The sequence below is a fragment of the Amblyomma americanum genome, chromosome 2, assembly GCF_052857255.1.
Source record: "Amblyomma americanum isolate KBUSLIRL-KWMA chromosome 2, ASM5285725v1, whole genome shotgun sequence".
Classification (NCBI taxonomy): Eukaryota; Metazoa; Arthropoda; class Arachnida; order Ixodida; family Ixodidae; genus Amblyomma; species Amblyomma americanum.
The window spans coordinates 190,684,087-190,700,822 of record NC_135498.1 but is presented as its reverse complement, the minus strand read 5'-3'; the positions used below and the strand labels follow the sequence as shown (position 1 = coordinate 190,700,822).

General features: G+C 44.6%; 1 protein-coding gene across 1 annotated transcript in view; it reads right to left on the bottom strand.

Annotated features, from left to right (window-relative positions):
* The window catches only part of LOC144119390 (putative chitinase 10), a 217,932-nt gene that overhangs the window by 135,550 nt on the left and 65,646 nt on the right, over positions 1-16,736 (bottom strand). The window contains exon 5 of the mRNA XM_077652017.1: positions 6,089-6,277. Within this exon, the coding sequence (XP_077508143.1) occupies positions 6,089-6,277 (189 nt within the window). The remainder of the gene's footprint in view (positions 1-6,088; positions 6,278-16,736) is intronic.

The following is a 16,736-nucleotide window of genomic DNA, read 5'->3' as shown; positions in this document are numbered from 1 at the left end:
ATCGGCGAGCGTTTGTTGCCTATGGGTAACACATCCGTCTCGCAGACAAAGGGTCGTAGGCTCGAATGCCACCTAATTCACCGCAATTTTGTTTTCATCCCAATTACTTTATCTTGCATATATAAACGTCCTGTAGACGTTTGCAACCAATCCGAGCACCTGCGGGTTCCCGGCGTCGACGGCGAAGCGTTTACAGGTTGCCGCGGCTATCTTAAGCTTGGATTTAAAAATAAGCCGCGGCCTCACTCTAGATGACTCGACCGAATGCATTTTGCTAACTGCTGTATGGAGCAAGTCATACTATTTCTTGCATTGCGCTTATTCTCATACCCGCCGCGATGGCTCAGTGGTTAGGGCACTCGTCTGCTGAGTTGGCGTACCCGCGCTCGAACCCGACCACGGCGGCCGCGCTCGGATGGAGGGGAAACGCTAAGGCGCCCGTGTGCTGTGCGATGCCAGTGCACTTTAATGATCCCCAGGTGGTCAAAATTATTCTATACCCCTCAACTACGGCCCCCTTCTTCTTTCTTTCTTCTCCCAGTCTCTCCTTTATCCCTTCCTTTACGGCGCGGTGAAGGTGTCCGCCCAGATAAGCGTGACTGTTACTTTGCCATTTCCTTGCCCCAAAAACCAATATTGAATTTTCTTAATCAGATAATTAGTCGATCATAATTAGGAATTCGCAAGCAACCAAGATAGGCGAAAAGTTTAAATGAGGAAACTGTGGAACGGTCCGCAGAACCTCCGATTAAACAGTTTCTAGCCTTCTGTCTGTCAAATATTCGCTTTTTTATTCGTTCACTGAAGTTTCCTGCATAATACAAAAACATACCACGTGACACGCCAGCGCGCGCTCTACAATTACAGTGCTCTCAAACGTTCTTCTTACAAACTAACAGTTCATTCAGCTGGGTGTGCTGCCGCTTAAAAGGTGACTGGGCAGATAGTCATGCGCTAGCTGTGGGATTTACGCCAGCGCAAGCGGTAAGGGCTGCTTCTGCTTATCGCTATAATGAACCGCCCAACCAGCTGCTGCGCCGCTGCTCAGTCTCCTCTTAAGCAGGAGGACACCGGACTAAACGATTGGTTTGTTGCTGCACAGAACGTTTGAGAGCACTGCAATCGTGGCTCGCAAGCAGACATTTCACTTGATATTTTTTTTTTGTATTTCGCGCGAGTATGTAGTGAGCAAAAAAAAATGCTACTACGTAATACAAGGTTAAGCTAGAAACTGTTCAGTCGGACGTTTGGCGGACAGTTCTAAAGCTTTCTTGTTGGAAGTTTTCGCCTTTCACCATTGCTTGCAAAGTTGAATAATTAATCTCTACTAATTATGCAAGAAGCAAAAATTGGAGAGCACACTTAAGCTCCACCATAAGGGTATGACGCGATTGTCTAGTGGGTTAGAGTTTCCATTCTGATAGTTTAAAACCTTTTAATGCATTTTTCTTTTTTTTTCAGCCTTCGCAATAATTGATCATTTGCACGACGTAAATTTTCTTAATTATCATCATCGAACATTGGCTTTTCACGCTGAGCATTTTTACATCTTTGAACCCACTTTATCCAATTCTTTCGTATTTCATTTCTTTAATTAATCAATTATTAAATGATTACTAGGATTTCATTAACTCACCATCGCCTGTTATATAAAAATAATCAATCACTAGAACAACAAATTACCATGATACAATTTTTTTACGCAGCCGCCTTTTATAGGTCGCCGGCTCGATTCCCTGCCACGAGCTAGTCTCTAACGCAACTAGTAAGTTTACGATGCACGAAACGATAACGCGTATGATACCATCCGGAACATTCTGCGGCAAACGGTTGGAAGATACAGTTTTCTAACGCAGCCCCCTGTTATTTCCGTCACGCGGTGCCGACCACACCGAACGAGCTCTATAGGCTGTCGCGTAATAGTGAGACTTACTCGATACGAACATAAATATGAAGTAATCATCGGAGGCGATTTTAATATTTATATGCTTGCTAAATAGAACCGAAAAAAGAATTTCAAAACCTACTCAATATGCATTTGTGTAAGAATCTCATCGAATCTCCAAACGATATTCAGTATGTTCCGAGATGCTTCTGGATCTTTTCATCTTTAATGTCGAACCAAGCCGCCTACTACCTGCTGTAATGAACTTTCCGCTTAGTGACCACCTGTCCATCTTTTTGTCCGTCGCTCACAGCGTCACGTGCAAAAAACGTCTGCAACAGCACTCGTATCGAAATGTGAATTCGTACACGTTATCTGTATTTCGTGAGTGCATAACTGATGCTAACTGGAATGATGTGCAAAGTGCGCCTAATCCCAATATTGCATATGACTTGTTTCTTGACAAGTTCATCAGCATATATATTTCTTTATTCTCAGAAAGAAACTTTGCCTCCCGGCGTAAAGCGCGGAAGTCGAGGATAGACCGTGAACTCTGAAAACTGATACAAAATCGAGATACGCTGTTCAAAACCTTTCTACAAAGCAGAAGTCCAGGCGCATTGAGCGCATTCAAGAGTTACAGAAACTGCGTCACCAAAGAGCTCAAATTGGCTAAAAACAATTAGTATGTCATTCTATTCAGTTCAGCCGAAGGGCGTTCGGAGTCTGTCTGGAAAAAATTGAAATTTGTCCTTGACTGTGCCCCTCAACCAATTACGAGCCTCCTAAGAGATGGCATCGAACTAAAGGAAAAGGTTTAGCTAACACATTTAATAATTACTTTCTCTCCATCAGCTTCACACATAATATGAACGATGATCTAAGCTGTGATATCGACGCCGTAAAGCACACTGTTTTGTTTAATCCAATCTCCCATAATAAAGTGAAAGCTGCAGTTCTGCCATAAAAAAATAGCAAATCTTCCCACATATCTGGATTTCAGATCAAGCCCGTTCAATTAGTTTTGGATGTAATCGCCCTTGCTTAGCTTACGTGTTCAACACCTGAATCTCAGAGGGAACTTTTCCTCGGAGCATGAAACCCGCCAAAGTGACAGTAGTGCATAAGAAAGGTGACCGAAACGACTTATTTTATTATCGCCTCATTTCAGTTTTGCCAGTCTTTTCAAAAAGTTTTGAGAAACTGATTTTTGTGCGTCACACATCCTTTACTGACCATTACAGTATCATAGGCCTGTCGCATCATGGTTTTCGATAAAACAGATCAACAGAATTGGCCCTTCTCTCTCGAAAAGAATTCATATTGGATAACTTTGAGAAGATACGTATAGTATTAGGTATTTTTCATGACTTCAGCAAAGCGTTTGATCTCGTTAATCATCAAATATTCCTCCAGAAACTTGACTACTATGGTATTCGTCGTAAGGCTTCATGAATGTTAACTCGTATCTAAAGCATCGCGGACAATTTGTTGATATAAATGGACACTTCTGAAATGTTAAACTGGTGACTACAGGCGTTCCCCAAGGTAGTATTCTTGGTCCGTTTGTTTTTATGTTATATATTAACGATATTGTGCGCATAGGTGAACCTGACGAATACATATTATATGCAGACGATATAGCAATGTTCTTTTCGGGAAGGAAGGGCTGACTTAAGTACTCGCGCGAATGGCACCCTTCCGCAAATTAACAACTAAGCATGTAACAACTATTTAAAGTTAAATACCAATAAGTCTATAGCAGTTATATTTCACACACGAAACATTGACATTCAACTGCCTCACCTGCTGCCAAAGGAAATGTACTGGAAGTTGTACCTTGTTATAAAACTTTAGAAATTTACTTCACTGAAAACATTTCAAGTGGTAGACACATTGAACATTTGTTCGGTAAATTATCTAGCACCATCGGCCTTATACGTCGCTACTACCCGACTTTCCCTACATCCGTTAATACCCTCCTTCTTAATTCGCAGTTCATATCTTTGATTAACTATGGCATCCTAGTGTGGGCCACTACAACGAAAGAAAACATGCACAAGTTGGTCGTCTTGCAAAAACGTGCCATAAAAATATAAATAACGTGCCATACCAATATCCTACAGCTGACTTATTCAAAAAACTAAACGTTACTCGCGTGGACTCCATGTATATGGCTTTAGGTTATGCAAATGTTACAGGTCAAACGCCATAAACGACATCCGAACCGTGTCTGAATTAGTCGAATTAAATAGAAACATAGCGTCATACCCCACACATAACCTTGAATTCTGGAAAGTTGCCAAATGTTGTAACAATTATGAAAAACAGATGATAAAGTTCACTATGCCAACTACTATAAATCGTCTACTACAAAATGACATAGATCTTACGAGATTGACAACGAAAAAGTTGGGCGATATCTTTTCTTAAATAACGCAAGTGTTTTCCACTTGTACTTATTTTATTAACTAGTCATGCTGCTTCTGTATCTTTTTTGCAAATACGACAATGAGCGTTTTATGTTTTGCTGTTTTTGCTCATGTATACATTCTGTCTTCTAGTGGCTAATAAATGCTGTGTAGTCTTCCATTGCCCTCTCTCTGTATTTTGATCGATGTATGTTTTAATCTTGTGTAACCTAATATTTTCCTCTCTTGCTGTAAACGAATGGGTGCACTGGCCTAGTCACGCCTTTCTGGCTTTTTTCCTGCGCACCCAACATCACCTGATGTTGAATAAAGATGAAATAAAACGGCAACATACATTTGGTCGCGCCGTCCTTATGGGGCGCGACATATTTTTAAACCCTGGCTTTAGTTAGTTGTGACACCAAGCAAAAGTGTGAACGCACAGGTGTGTTTGAAATACCCGCTTGAGGACATGTAGTCGTGAGGTCACGACTCCGTCGATTAGGCCTTTTTGGCAACTCCGCCGGTCAACGCCGACACCATTTTTACAGCGGCAGGGTGCATTTTACACTACAGCGCGTTACATGTTTTGTTACGTATTTTTGCGCATCCAGCAACAGGGATAGTGAACTACTGCTATGTCACAGAATAATTTGATATTTATCGGCGTTAATAACATGCCGGAAATTGCGGAGATCTTTTGCTAGCATATTTGGAAAGGCATGCTATAGAAAATGCGCCTCGGTGTTTTTTACTAATTATACGTGTGTACTATTCACTAGATGATAAGCTGATCATTCCTAAATGGCATAGGATTTCTTTCCATTGGGGTGAAAACTTTTTTGTGCTAGAAAGCCTTTCTAAATATTCACTACACCAGAATACCTTTGTACGAGTTGCGATGATCTATAGGGGGATGTATTTTCCCGTTAATTCATTAACTTTAGCAACCAAAGTTTTACCTTTGGTTTCAATGGCCTGGCTAACAAAATTGGTAAGAAATATACTGAGAAATTTTGAACGTTTGTCATTAAGGCCTGAAAGCGAGCTTTGCTGCAAGCCCAAATTCACTTGATATTCTGTTCAGCTCTATGAGTGGAAATGCTGTATTTAACAAGACAAGCATGTAGTGACTAAGGCCGGGCATGTAGGACAAGTCTGTAATGAGGTCGGGATGAGGAGGCGATACTCATCTAAATATCTAACAGCTCAATCTTCTTTCAGTGTTACCTGCCCAGAGAAGGGAAAAACGAACAGGGGTCAAAGCACGCACTGCTTTACAAGAAAAGTAATGTTGTAGAAGTTCGTTCCAAACATCAGTCAGGTTGAGATCAAGAAAGTTAAAATCGCTTAGTAAAAATATTATTCCAATGGGATGTTTCCTAAAAAAGTTGAGCACATTAGGCAGTTATGATGCGAAACCCGTAACGTAATTGTAAGATGGATAACATGCACCAAAGACGCTTTCTGGTGGCTCGATTCCACGCATGCCCAAATCGTGTTTTTTTTTTTTTGTGAAACAGGTGCACACGCTGGAGAGTTGTAGCACTGCGGCGTTGAAGAAACGGTTTGCACAGCCACACGTCGCGCGCGTCAAAACATGGATTGCACTAACACTTGACCTCATGTGATGCGGGAACTATCGGTTGACTGACTTGTAGGTGGTATGCGCGCTGATACGGGTGCTAGCCACTGCAGCAGCACCTCTGAGAAGCGCATAAACGGTGCGGTCACCTTCTGAGAAACTTTGAGCGCCGGAAGTGTACTAATATGAGCATTATGAACCACGTACGGCATGAGTCACTGGGCCGGCTGAGGTGCTCGTGCTGCTTAGCTCTAGTGTCGTGTTGTGTGCCCCTCTGGTGGCGGCAGGTAGCAGGAACAAGCCAAGCGGCACGATCAGCGTGATGAAGACAACCGAGCACGCCATCCAGACTAGCTTCCAGCGGCGGCTGCCTTCCGCTTGCACTTCTTGTACCGTCTGCACAACGCAGTCAGAGACTCAGCGTGCATGTTTTCAAGGTGCAAAGAGTTGCTGCAGATGATGTCACTGACGAAGGTGACACGCGAAAACAATGTCTTTTTTTTTTAGTGCAGGGTGAGGCGTAATGCGGGCGTTAGGGCTGTCAAAGTTTAATGCGATCGCAATGTGCAGATTTCCGAAGTCTGCGAGATTTTGTGGTCTTTTATCTTAATTTTATTGCTCTCAGCCTTGATTAGCGTGAACAATTCTGGCTTCATCTCTTCTTGTCATTTTGCGAGCTTATTTTGTTGCATATCTCAACTCATTAGTACAATTATTGCCCCTCCTGATATGCCTGTTCAACTGTGTCGAGATGCTTGTTAGGCTCACCTGCGCTTATTTCCTGGTGTCTTGTACTTTATTTTTCTGTAAATACGCATTAAATTATGGAGCTGCAATCGTGTACGCCCATCGGGTGCTTTAGCTTGTGTGCAAAAATGCATTGTTGAGGTTTGACTTCTGAAATATAAAATTTTTGAAACGTGATTCTGCTGTTCAAAGTTTAAGCCTGCCATTTCTGGACACAGTTGATGAGTCGAATTTGTCTCGACATTGTGAATCAGATCGCGAGGAAGTGACCAATTTTCTGCGATTTTTTAGTGTTCGCGAAAAGACCCTTTGACATGGCTTAGTTGTTAGGGCGCTCGGTTACCGACCCGGAGTTCCCGGGTTCGAACCCGACAATGGCGGCTCCATTTCGATGGAAGCGAAACGCTAAGGCGCCCGTGTGCTGCGCGGTGTCAATGCATGTTAAAGATCCCCAGGTGGGCAAAATTATTCCCGAGCCCTCCACTATGCATGATACCACTTTTTTCCTTTCTTCTTTCACTCCCTCTTTACCCCTTCCCTTACGGACGGATCAGGCATCCGCTTATATGTGAGACAGATTGTGCGCCATTTCCTTTCCCCAAAAACCAATTTTCATTTTTCATGAACTAGTTGGAAAGACAAATTTTATATATATACTTATCCATTACCTTAATAAAATTGCTCGTTAACATCACAAAGGCAAGTTGGTGCGGTGTCAGCTTGAGGCGAAAAGGTCTAAGTTGGAAAACACAGGAGCACATAATATCATAACTACCTCACTGCTCCTACACCAGCAAAAATTTCAAAAGATTTTGTAAGTACCCCATCTACAATGAGAAAATAATCTTTCCGTCCATCACCCAGTATTCATTTAAAAATTTCACCAACGATTACGTTACTTGCTAAGGCCAAATTTTAACGCCGCTCTTCAGTTGCCTTGATTTCGCGCTCATCGAAGCAATGCCTAGAGCCACAGCGCGGGCTAACCGACAACACTTAAAGCGACACCGAGGACAACGCTATCATTTTTTTCAGTAGAACTCGATCGAGTTCGGAATTTTTTGGCTATGTTGCCTCTTCTCCGGCAGCGTAAGATGCGTGTATAGCTAAAAGATTTGGATTACAAGTTGAAAAACTTTTTCCCGCACTACGATTCAAACTCGGGAATCTCTGATGATGAAATAGGACAAGAGCAACGTAAAGCGGCGGAAGCGGCAACGAGGGCTCCGTGATTGCTGGCGTAGAGCGCGTCGCTCCCGCCTACTAGCAGCCGAAATTAAAACTACTGCCTGCCGGACGTTGCAGGCCTCTGTCTGCCGTCGTCGCTTCGCTTGCGTTTGCCCTAACGTTACGATGGATCCCGTTCCCAATTCTCGCAACGAAGTTATCACAAACAACTGCGACTTGCATACAGCGACCTCAACAACACACAGCGTGCGATGCTTTTGAGGGCTGAGGCGGCATTCTTTCAAGAAAGTCCTAGCACCGAGGAGTCGGCAGCGTAGCTCTCTCTGCCGAGTGTAGCGACTAGCACGTGCGGGAATATTTAAATTCTGTAATAGTCCTCGTAGGACTGGCTATGCAGCCCGGAGGCTTGGTGCGTTGACGAAGCACACACGGTGACCGCCGCGTTTCCTAACGTGGAGGCGCGTTGAGCATTGACTGCACGCAGCGCTCTTTTTCCGTGTCGCAGTTGCTTGCCGTTGCACGAAATTCATCTGAAGAGAACTAATTAGAGAGGTACTTGGAGGTCCTCTGCTGGCCCACCCTTGTAATTGAGGCGCACAACGAAACCATGCATGCAGGCAAAACGCATAGCCGCGAACAGAGAGAGAAAAACGTTTCGTAGGCACAATGTTTCGATGGGAAGCACCGCAGAACATACCGAAACTCGCTTGACCGGCTGTTGCACCGCCAACTGCAGGTTTTCTTTGACTGCCAACATTCAGGTTGTCTTTTTTTCCGTCTGCTTTGTTTGAAAAAGTGCACTGGTGCTTACAAAAGAAAACTTATATACTTCCCAACTGATCAAACACATAACCTTCATGTACGTTTCTCAGCCTCAGAGATCCGTGTCTTTTCCTCAAATTTCATTTTAACACTGGTACCTGCGAGATTTTCCTGTGGCAGCCATCCCTGTATTTTAGTTCTTGCTATTTACTACATTACATAACCATTGTTTTCAGAAAGAGGGGTGTTTTTGTGTTTAGGAGATGATGTTCTATCAATACAAGCCAACTTCAATTTCTTCTCAGTGACCCTTTAATGTCTTTCATATATAGGGCGCTCTGCGTCTGTTCGCCACTTGCCGCCAAAGCAGTCGCGCACACACACACACAGCGTCCATTGCACAAACTCTCCCTTTCTCGCCGGCCTTGGCTCGAGTCGTCATTGGTCAAGCGAGGAGTGATGTTTCCAGAAATTTCGAGTTTCCTCTCTCTGACCGGGCACCGCCGCACACGAGCGATGTGCAGAGGGCCCCGCAGAACACACACAATGTTAACGCGCTCTCCATTGGTACACAGGGGTCTCCTAGGTCCTTTATCACCACTCGCGGGCGTGATCTTTTTTGAGCCGCGCCGGCCTTTAGCGTGCTACAGCGCACATGTCTCTGGCGCCATTTGTGAGGGAGTAGAGACACTCTATGTGCCGGGCCCGCACACACGTGTTTGCGTTTTTATGTTGGGCGCCCGGTTACGCCGACGCCAGCGGCGACGGCGAAGGACGTACGCCGCTCAAACAAAAGAACGAGCGCGACAGTGCTCTAAAGCTAGGCTACTTTCCTGGCGCTAATATCCTCTGCCTCCATATCTGAGTGACAAGCCTCGTCGGTTTCTCGCAGCTTTCAGCTAACTCAAGCTAACACGAGAAGAACACAACGAGTTCCCTCATTAAAAACCGCCGGTATAGATCGCAGCTTATGAATAGCGTTGTATGATCAACGTTTCAGTGATAATGTGAACGTAACGAGACTGGTCGAACGTCATCGACATTTCTATTTATCGACTCATGGAAGCATACCACATTCATAATCTGGCAGAAAAGTGCATCAGCAATCCTTCTGTGACATTAAGTGACAAGGAAATACAATATCTGGCCTTGCACATGACATTGGTTGTTTACCACCTTTTGTCGTTTTTTCTGTTTTTTTTATATTTTATTGTTTATGTTCACTATATATTACCATTTTTCCTTCTTCAATAAACTCAGTTGCTAGTCAGCGCTTGTCTTGCCTTTGTCCAGCCTTTGTTGCGCTGTTCACCCACGATGAATGCGTACCAACCCGCCCAAATTTCAGCTTTACGCAATCGAACACTTTTCTCGTGGAAAATGACGAACGTTGTACTACGGTGGCGATAATAAAAAAAATAGCTTCATCCACAGACTGTGGTTTTGAGTGGGCCCTTCTTGGCCGCAGGGGGGGGGGGGGGGGGTAGATCGGACTAGTTTGTGTACATAAAAAGTTTACAAAACAAACCCAAAACTTATAAAGAACGGGTATGAGCTCGTATTTTTCTTCAATTTAGGAACGTCTCAAATATTTCTGCTACTGCAGTCTTTTAAAAATTCTTGAAAGGTTGTTTGCGTAGATGTCTTCATCTGTATCTTCTGTTTGAGGAAACGCGGCCCTGTATGTTTCTAGAACTTATTTTTTTTAACAGAGCAGCCAGCCGTCCTTTAGATTAAGGTTAGCTTACTTATGTCCGATTCGTTGCTTTGCCCCAGACTAATGCACAATATCCTTACTGCGAGCTAAACGACTTATTTCATAGCAGTTTATCATTATTTCTGGCAGGTTATGGCAGTTTCTGGTTAACAGTCGTACAATCATGCGTAATTTTTGACCAGATAATTAACGTGTTTATTAATAATAATAATAATTGGTTTTTGGGGGGAAAGGAAATGGCGCAGTATCTGTCTCATATATCGTTGGACACCTGAACCGCGCCGTAAGGCAAGGGATAAAGAAGGGAGTGAGAGAAGAAAGGAAGAAGAGGTGCCGTAGTGGAGGGCTCCGGAATAATTTCGACCACCTGGGGATCTTTAACGTGCACTGACATCGCACAGCACACGGGCGCCTTAACGTTTATTGCAGGACATGTTTTCGGGATATAGCACAACATGAACTTGCGCATATTTTTCTAATTTTTATGTATACACGGGCTGAGATTGATAATAGAAGATATTACAGGTAAGGTTCCAGCTGTACGCCCTTACAAAAATGGATATTGTATTTTTGATATCAATTTAATATCAACGGGATGACAGATCACAAATTAATCACAAAGGCCGCATATGCTGTGTTATCGCACCAGCCCAACATCATAAATTCTTAATGAGTTTTCGCATTACCTTTTCTGTGCCAGAGAGAGAGAGAGAATGAAAAGGAAACGCAGGGAGGTTAACCAGATGTGAGTCTCCGGTTTGCTACCCTACACTGGGGATGGGGGATAGGGGTTAGAAAGATGACAGAGAGGAAAACGCAAAAAAAAAGGAACGTGCACACATGGAGACACACACACATACACAAGGCGTTCCAGTTAGTCTTTCACACAGGCCGGTAGATTGTAAGAAGCGCAAAAGCGCTTGCACGGCCTTCTTCTGCGACGGTAGGTCCTTTCGATGTTCTAGAGTTCTTTGTTTAACACCCATACCTGTGCTACAGGAGTTCGCCCAACTTAATACACTCAGTGAGATCATCGACCAACGGGTGGCAAATAGAGCTCGAAAACAGTCTCTCAAACTTCATCGTTTAAAGACACTTCCACCGTGGTCCTATTGCCAGCTCACTGACAATCGCCCCACTGTTTCCCCGTCGGTATCAGCAGCGTATCTGCCTGAAGGGTGCATATTATACACGGATGCATCTCATTCTGCAGAGAGGGGAGTTACTGCTGTGTATAGTCCATCTCATCCGCATCTCAACTCTCGCGCGACGTATACTGCGGATACGTGCACTCCCCTGGCATTGGAACTTCAAGCCATTTACAATGCCATTGCTTCCCTTCCGCTCGTTCCAACATTCAATACAGTTCACATTTACACCGACTCCCGCGCCGCCCTTAAACAGCTGAAGGCTGTTCGACGAACGTTCCAGATTTCACAATCTATTCATGTGCTCTGCGCAAAGTATCCATGTCCTGTGCGCATACACTGGATTCGCGGCCATGCCCAGGATCCACATAACATTCAAGCGGATGCGATGACTCATCTTCATACATTAGACGATCCGCCACCTTCCCCTCTTCCCCCAGATCCGTTCCTGTCCCACGTTTCCGATTCCGAAGTTCTGCGCCAGCGAACACGCGCTCTAATTCCTCCGTGTTCGCACCCTCTCCCCCGTAGTCTTACTCGGCAGGAGGAGGTATCCGTGCGCCGGATTCGGGCAGGGGCGGCTCTGACACCATCTGTCCGTCATCGGTGGCGTGCCAAAGATCTGCCACTACCTGACAGGTGCCCTCACTGTGGCGCTGCACCGGACATATGTGATGTGCGGCACTTGTTGTGGACGTGCCCAGCGACGGCTGCTATCAGAAAACGGCTCCTCAGGGAGGTGGGCCTGCGGTGGAACCGCGAAAGTGACTTCGTGAAGTGGACAATGGACAACCGTTTCATTAACAACCTCTGCGACTACCTCAGCGCAACGGTTCTTCACTCCTTCTTTTAACTTTCAATCCCGTGCATTCCTTCCCCCCTTTCCTTTTTCAACTTATGCCTCATGGCACACTTCTCGAATAAAAAAAAAAAAAAAAAGAGTTCTTTGTTCGGATAGCGGTTGGTCGTCCAGTTGGTCAAGTTCGTGGCTAAGGCATGCCCTCTGTGGACTGTACTGCGGGCAAGAGCACAATATATGGCCAATTGATTCTTCATGGCCGCATTGGTCACAGGTTGGGGTGTCGGTCATCCCTATGCGGAAGGCATAGGCTTTAGTAAAGGCGACACCCAACCAAAGTCGATATAAAAGCGTGGCGTCTCTACGGCGAAGCTGTGATGGCGCCCGAAGACTTAATGTTGGATCAAGTGAGTACAGTCGCGTATTTCTTAAATGTGGCTCATTCCATTGCGACTCGGTGCACTGCCGAGCAAGTAAGCGGAGCTTCCGTGCCGCGTCAGTTCTAGAAAGAGGAATTGGGACGTGGCGCTCCTCAGTATGGGCTGAGCGGGCAGCGTGATCCGCCCGTTCATTGCCGATAATCCCGCAGTGACTTGGAAGCCACAGGAACGTTATTTCATGGCCGGCATCACTTATATGGTGCAACGTCTCTGTAATATAGAAGATTCGTTGTTCGTGCGGTCCGCGTCGTAGAGGTGACAGTAGAGACTGCAGTGCCGGCTTCGAATCGCAAAATATTGTCCATTTGTGTGGCGGTTCATCACCAATGTGATGAAGGGCAGTTAAGAGCGCTCCTGCTCTGCTGCCGTCGATGTTGTCGCGTGGGTCGTCTTAAATTTGCCAGACTGACGTAATAAATCTCGATGTGTTTTTGCGTGAACTTTCCTGGCTAAAGAAAGATGCGTGAAGACATCACAGCGGTATCTCTTTCAAGCACCGCCTCAGCCAATTTTTTAAATTTCTCATGCAGCAATGATGCTCATCAACTAACAGAACTTTGCAGTTACATCTCTTCATTTGTTCCTGCCAGTTTTTACGTATATGATGCCGAAATTATCTTAGAAAACTCAAATTATTAACAGCTCCTCAGTAACACTTGTTAGGAGGCGTCTTTTCGGCAGTATATAAGCATGAGTCCATGCTATAATGAGTCCACGCTGCGATTGTACGGACCCGTGGAGTATCTGTTACAGGTCCAAGTTGGACTTATTTTTGAAAATGTGGCACAGAGTTTGAAGGATGCTTCACTCCCGCCACCGGTTGGCCCGGTATTGCACTTCCTCCGCGATCGGCCTTGTCTTTAGCGCGTCTTTACTATCCTGTCTTTCTATCCCATCTTTCAACTCTCCTTTTATCTGCACGTGGTAGCGATTGTGGCTCGTCTTGAGCCAGTGAGCAGGCCTGTGCACTTTCCTTTCTTTCTTCCCGGCAGCAACAGACAGACAGACAGACAACGCTATAAAGTACCGTTCAGGTGAGTGTACTGGTGTGCAGTGCACTTCCAGAGATTGATATGCCTTATTCTCGACCTTGTTACTTGCTCCTTTCAGAGGGTCGATGGAAGGTTTGCAGAAATGACTGGCAGATTATGGTATTGGACTGTTCCATGTTTAGGCGAAAGTAGCGCATAGTGTGGTTGAGTGGGTGTTTACCTTAAATGTAAGAGAGATCCACCGCAGCCCTCTCTGAGTGATGTCAAAGCCTTGTTAGACAATAAAATTCACGACATTTCTTTTTTTTTGGCCGTAGCACTGGTTTCAATACATCACAAACAACTCAGAAATGCATCATGAATTCAGCATGTATGCAAAAGAAATTAATGAGAATCTCAACAGCACAACACATATGACGTCTTAATCTGAAAATCGGTGGCAAATTTTAATCACCATGGCATCAGAAACTCAACTCAGAAGTCATCAGAAATACCTGATGAGGGTGATGCCTGAATTCATTGTTTTTATAAGAAACTCATTACCAATTTTTTGTAAGAGCGAAGGAGAATAAGTTTGGTTTTCTTTCTTGAACTTTGTGATCAAATGAGCTTGCATCTGTTATTCATACAAATCTTCCTATGTAATAAATACTGTGCAGTCATCGCCATAAATTACAAATTTGCAGTATTTCTAGAAATCTGGAACAACACTCATGTAAAAAAAAGGCCGGGTCCTATAATGTCCTTCTGTGACACTTGGCTGCAGTACTTTTAGAAGTGATTCATTTTGATTTACATCAACATACTGACGCCAGCCATTTAGATAGAACCGAATTTGCTGTTTAATACCAAGGAAACGATAGTTCTCTAGTTTTCATAACATAGAGTGATAAATACAGTTTTAATGCCTTGCTGAAATCCGTCTATATCTCTACTCTCATGAGTTTTTTTTTTCTAGAAATTGTCGAGTATAGTCTCTCTTTGTATTAAAAAGGCGCTTTTTGTTGAGCCATGGTTTCGGAAACCAAACTCATAATCCTTTATCAGGTTCTATTTTTTGAGAAGCTCTCTTTGAGAGTGTTAGTAATCTTTTCAAAACCATATAAGAAGACAGAAAAAATGCGCACTATTCCATAGTTTCTAAAGTTAATCCTGTCCCCTCCTTTGTGTATAACCGTTACTCGGGCAACTTGCATATTGGTAGGAAAACTCCTTTTGATAGGCTCAGATTAATCATATGCTTTATAGCGGGTGCAATAAAACAAGAATATATATTTTCTATGTCTCATATTCATATTCTCTGAATCGACGCAACGGCTGTTTATAAGCGCTTGGGAAAAAGTATTACCCCTGATACATTTGCAGGTTGAATAACCCATAAATATCTGTTGGAGAAATAGACTTCGCAGTAATGTTTGCACAGGAGACGACACCTCCAGACAAATAGTTTTTTTCAAAATCTATAAAAAATTCTTGAAGTAATCCGCAAGCTCTATTCCAGTTCCTTCTTCGTTATCGCTAACAATATTCTGAATTAAATTTTCTGCCTCTTTCTGTTTAGCCCCTGTAGAGGTTCTTCGAGGCAATGTGACTGTTTTGCAGGCGTTGACTATGAAATAGCGGGCATAGTATTCATGCCTAAATTTTTTCTTCCCTTTAATTTATTCCGAGCTTTGGTTGCCGTCAAGCCAAAGTTGATTGCCATCTTCAGCACGATTTTCTTTTTCATGGTGTTCCTTGCATGTTGTTGAATGACTGTTTTGTAGTGTGCAAGAATGCTTTGCTTTCGTGTCCACAGTTACTATCTTCAAGCTGTTCTCATGCTGTTCCTTGTTCGATGCGTGCCCTTATGAATGCGGCGCATTGGTTCCTGCTTGTTTATAATATTTATTGTTGTTTTGCACTTCTACCGCATGGAATCCCAGTCCTGTTACGGTCCAAAGTGGGACTAACGGTCTACTGAAATAAGCAAACAAAATAATGATCTGCCCTGCTCTTGCAGTTTTCCGGCATGCCTGAATCAAAACACTAGTTATCTAAAACACTCTGTGAGGTGCACAAAAGATCTTTGGAGGATTTGTGAACGCGGTGCGTCGACAGTGGTGCCTCGGACAGCGGAGCGCTGCGCGTGCCAGCCCAGCCTTGCGCGTGTGCGCGTGCGAACGGTGTGTGCGAGGCGACGGCAGAAAGAGAGTGACGAGCACGAGGAGCGGAGAGCTGACGTGTTAGAAAACCGGGGTGTAAAGAAAGACAATGCAGCGGAGATCGGAGGATTTATGCGTGGAGGTGGCAGCCGTCGGACGTTGGGTCCGTGCAACCGTGACCTCCTTTGGATCACCGACGTAAGCCTCCTGCGTCCCTTTCTAGCTCGGAGGTGGCAACCGATGAATTGAGGGCCCGTACTTCTCAAAAGCCCTCTTGGATAGCGTGTTTTAAGCCTCTGGCGTGTCCGGGCCGTCGACGGGATATATGTACGATTCTCCTGCTGCTGCCTAGTTCTTCGGGCTCTTGACCACCGGCGTCTCCCTGTGTTCTTCTCCGCTCATACCACCACATGGCTCCCTTGCGCCCCTTTCTTCGACGCAACGCCAGCGACGCATCGCACTACAACCACCCCTATCCGCCCTGTGTGCAAGGCATTCCCGCTTCACCTGGGATGCCCAGTACCTGGTGAACTTTTCTTTATTCCTGTAGTGTTGTACGCGTGCTGAGTGTGTGTTTTTCGTGTTTTCGTTTCGTATCGGCTCTTTTCCTTTAAATTATAATTACGGCTTTGTTTTGTTTTGTTTGATCTCTGTGTTCTCTTGTATTTTTGTTCGAATCGGCACGCAATAGCGTTTCCCTTCAGAAAATCGAGGACGCGATACCGATTCGCGACAATTGGCGTCCCTGCGACAGGACGAAGCCATTTTTTTTTCTTTCGTGGGTCCGTAAAAAGTAAGAATGGCATCACTAAAAAACTTGACCGAGTTGGGCGAGCGCATGGGGTTTAAAGACGCCGAGCTGCGCACGTGGGTGGCTGCCGAGCAAGAGAAGGAACGCGCAGCACGTGCAGCCGAACG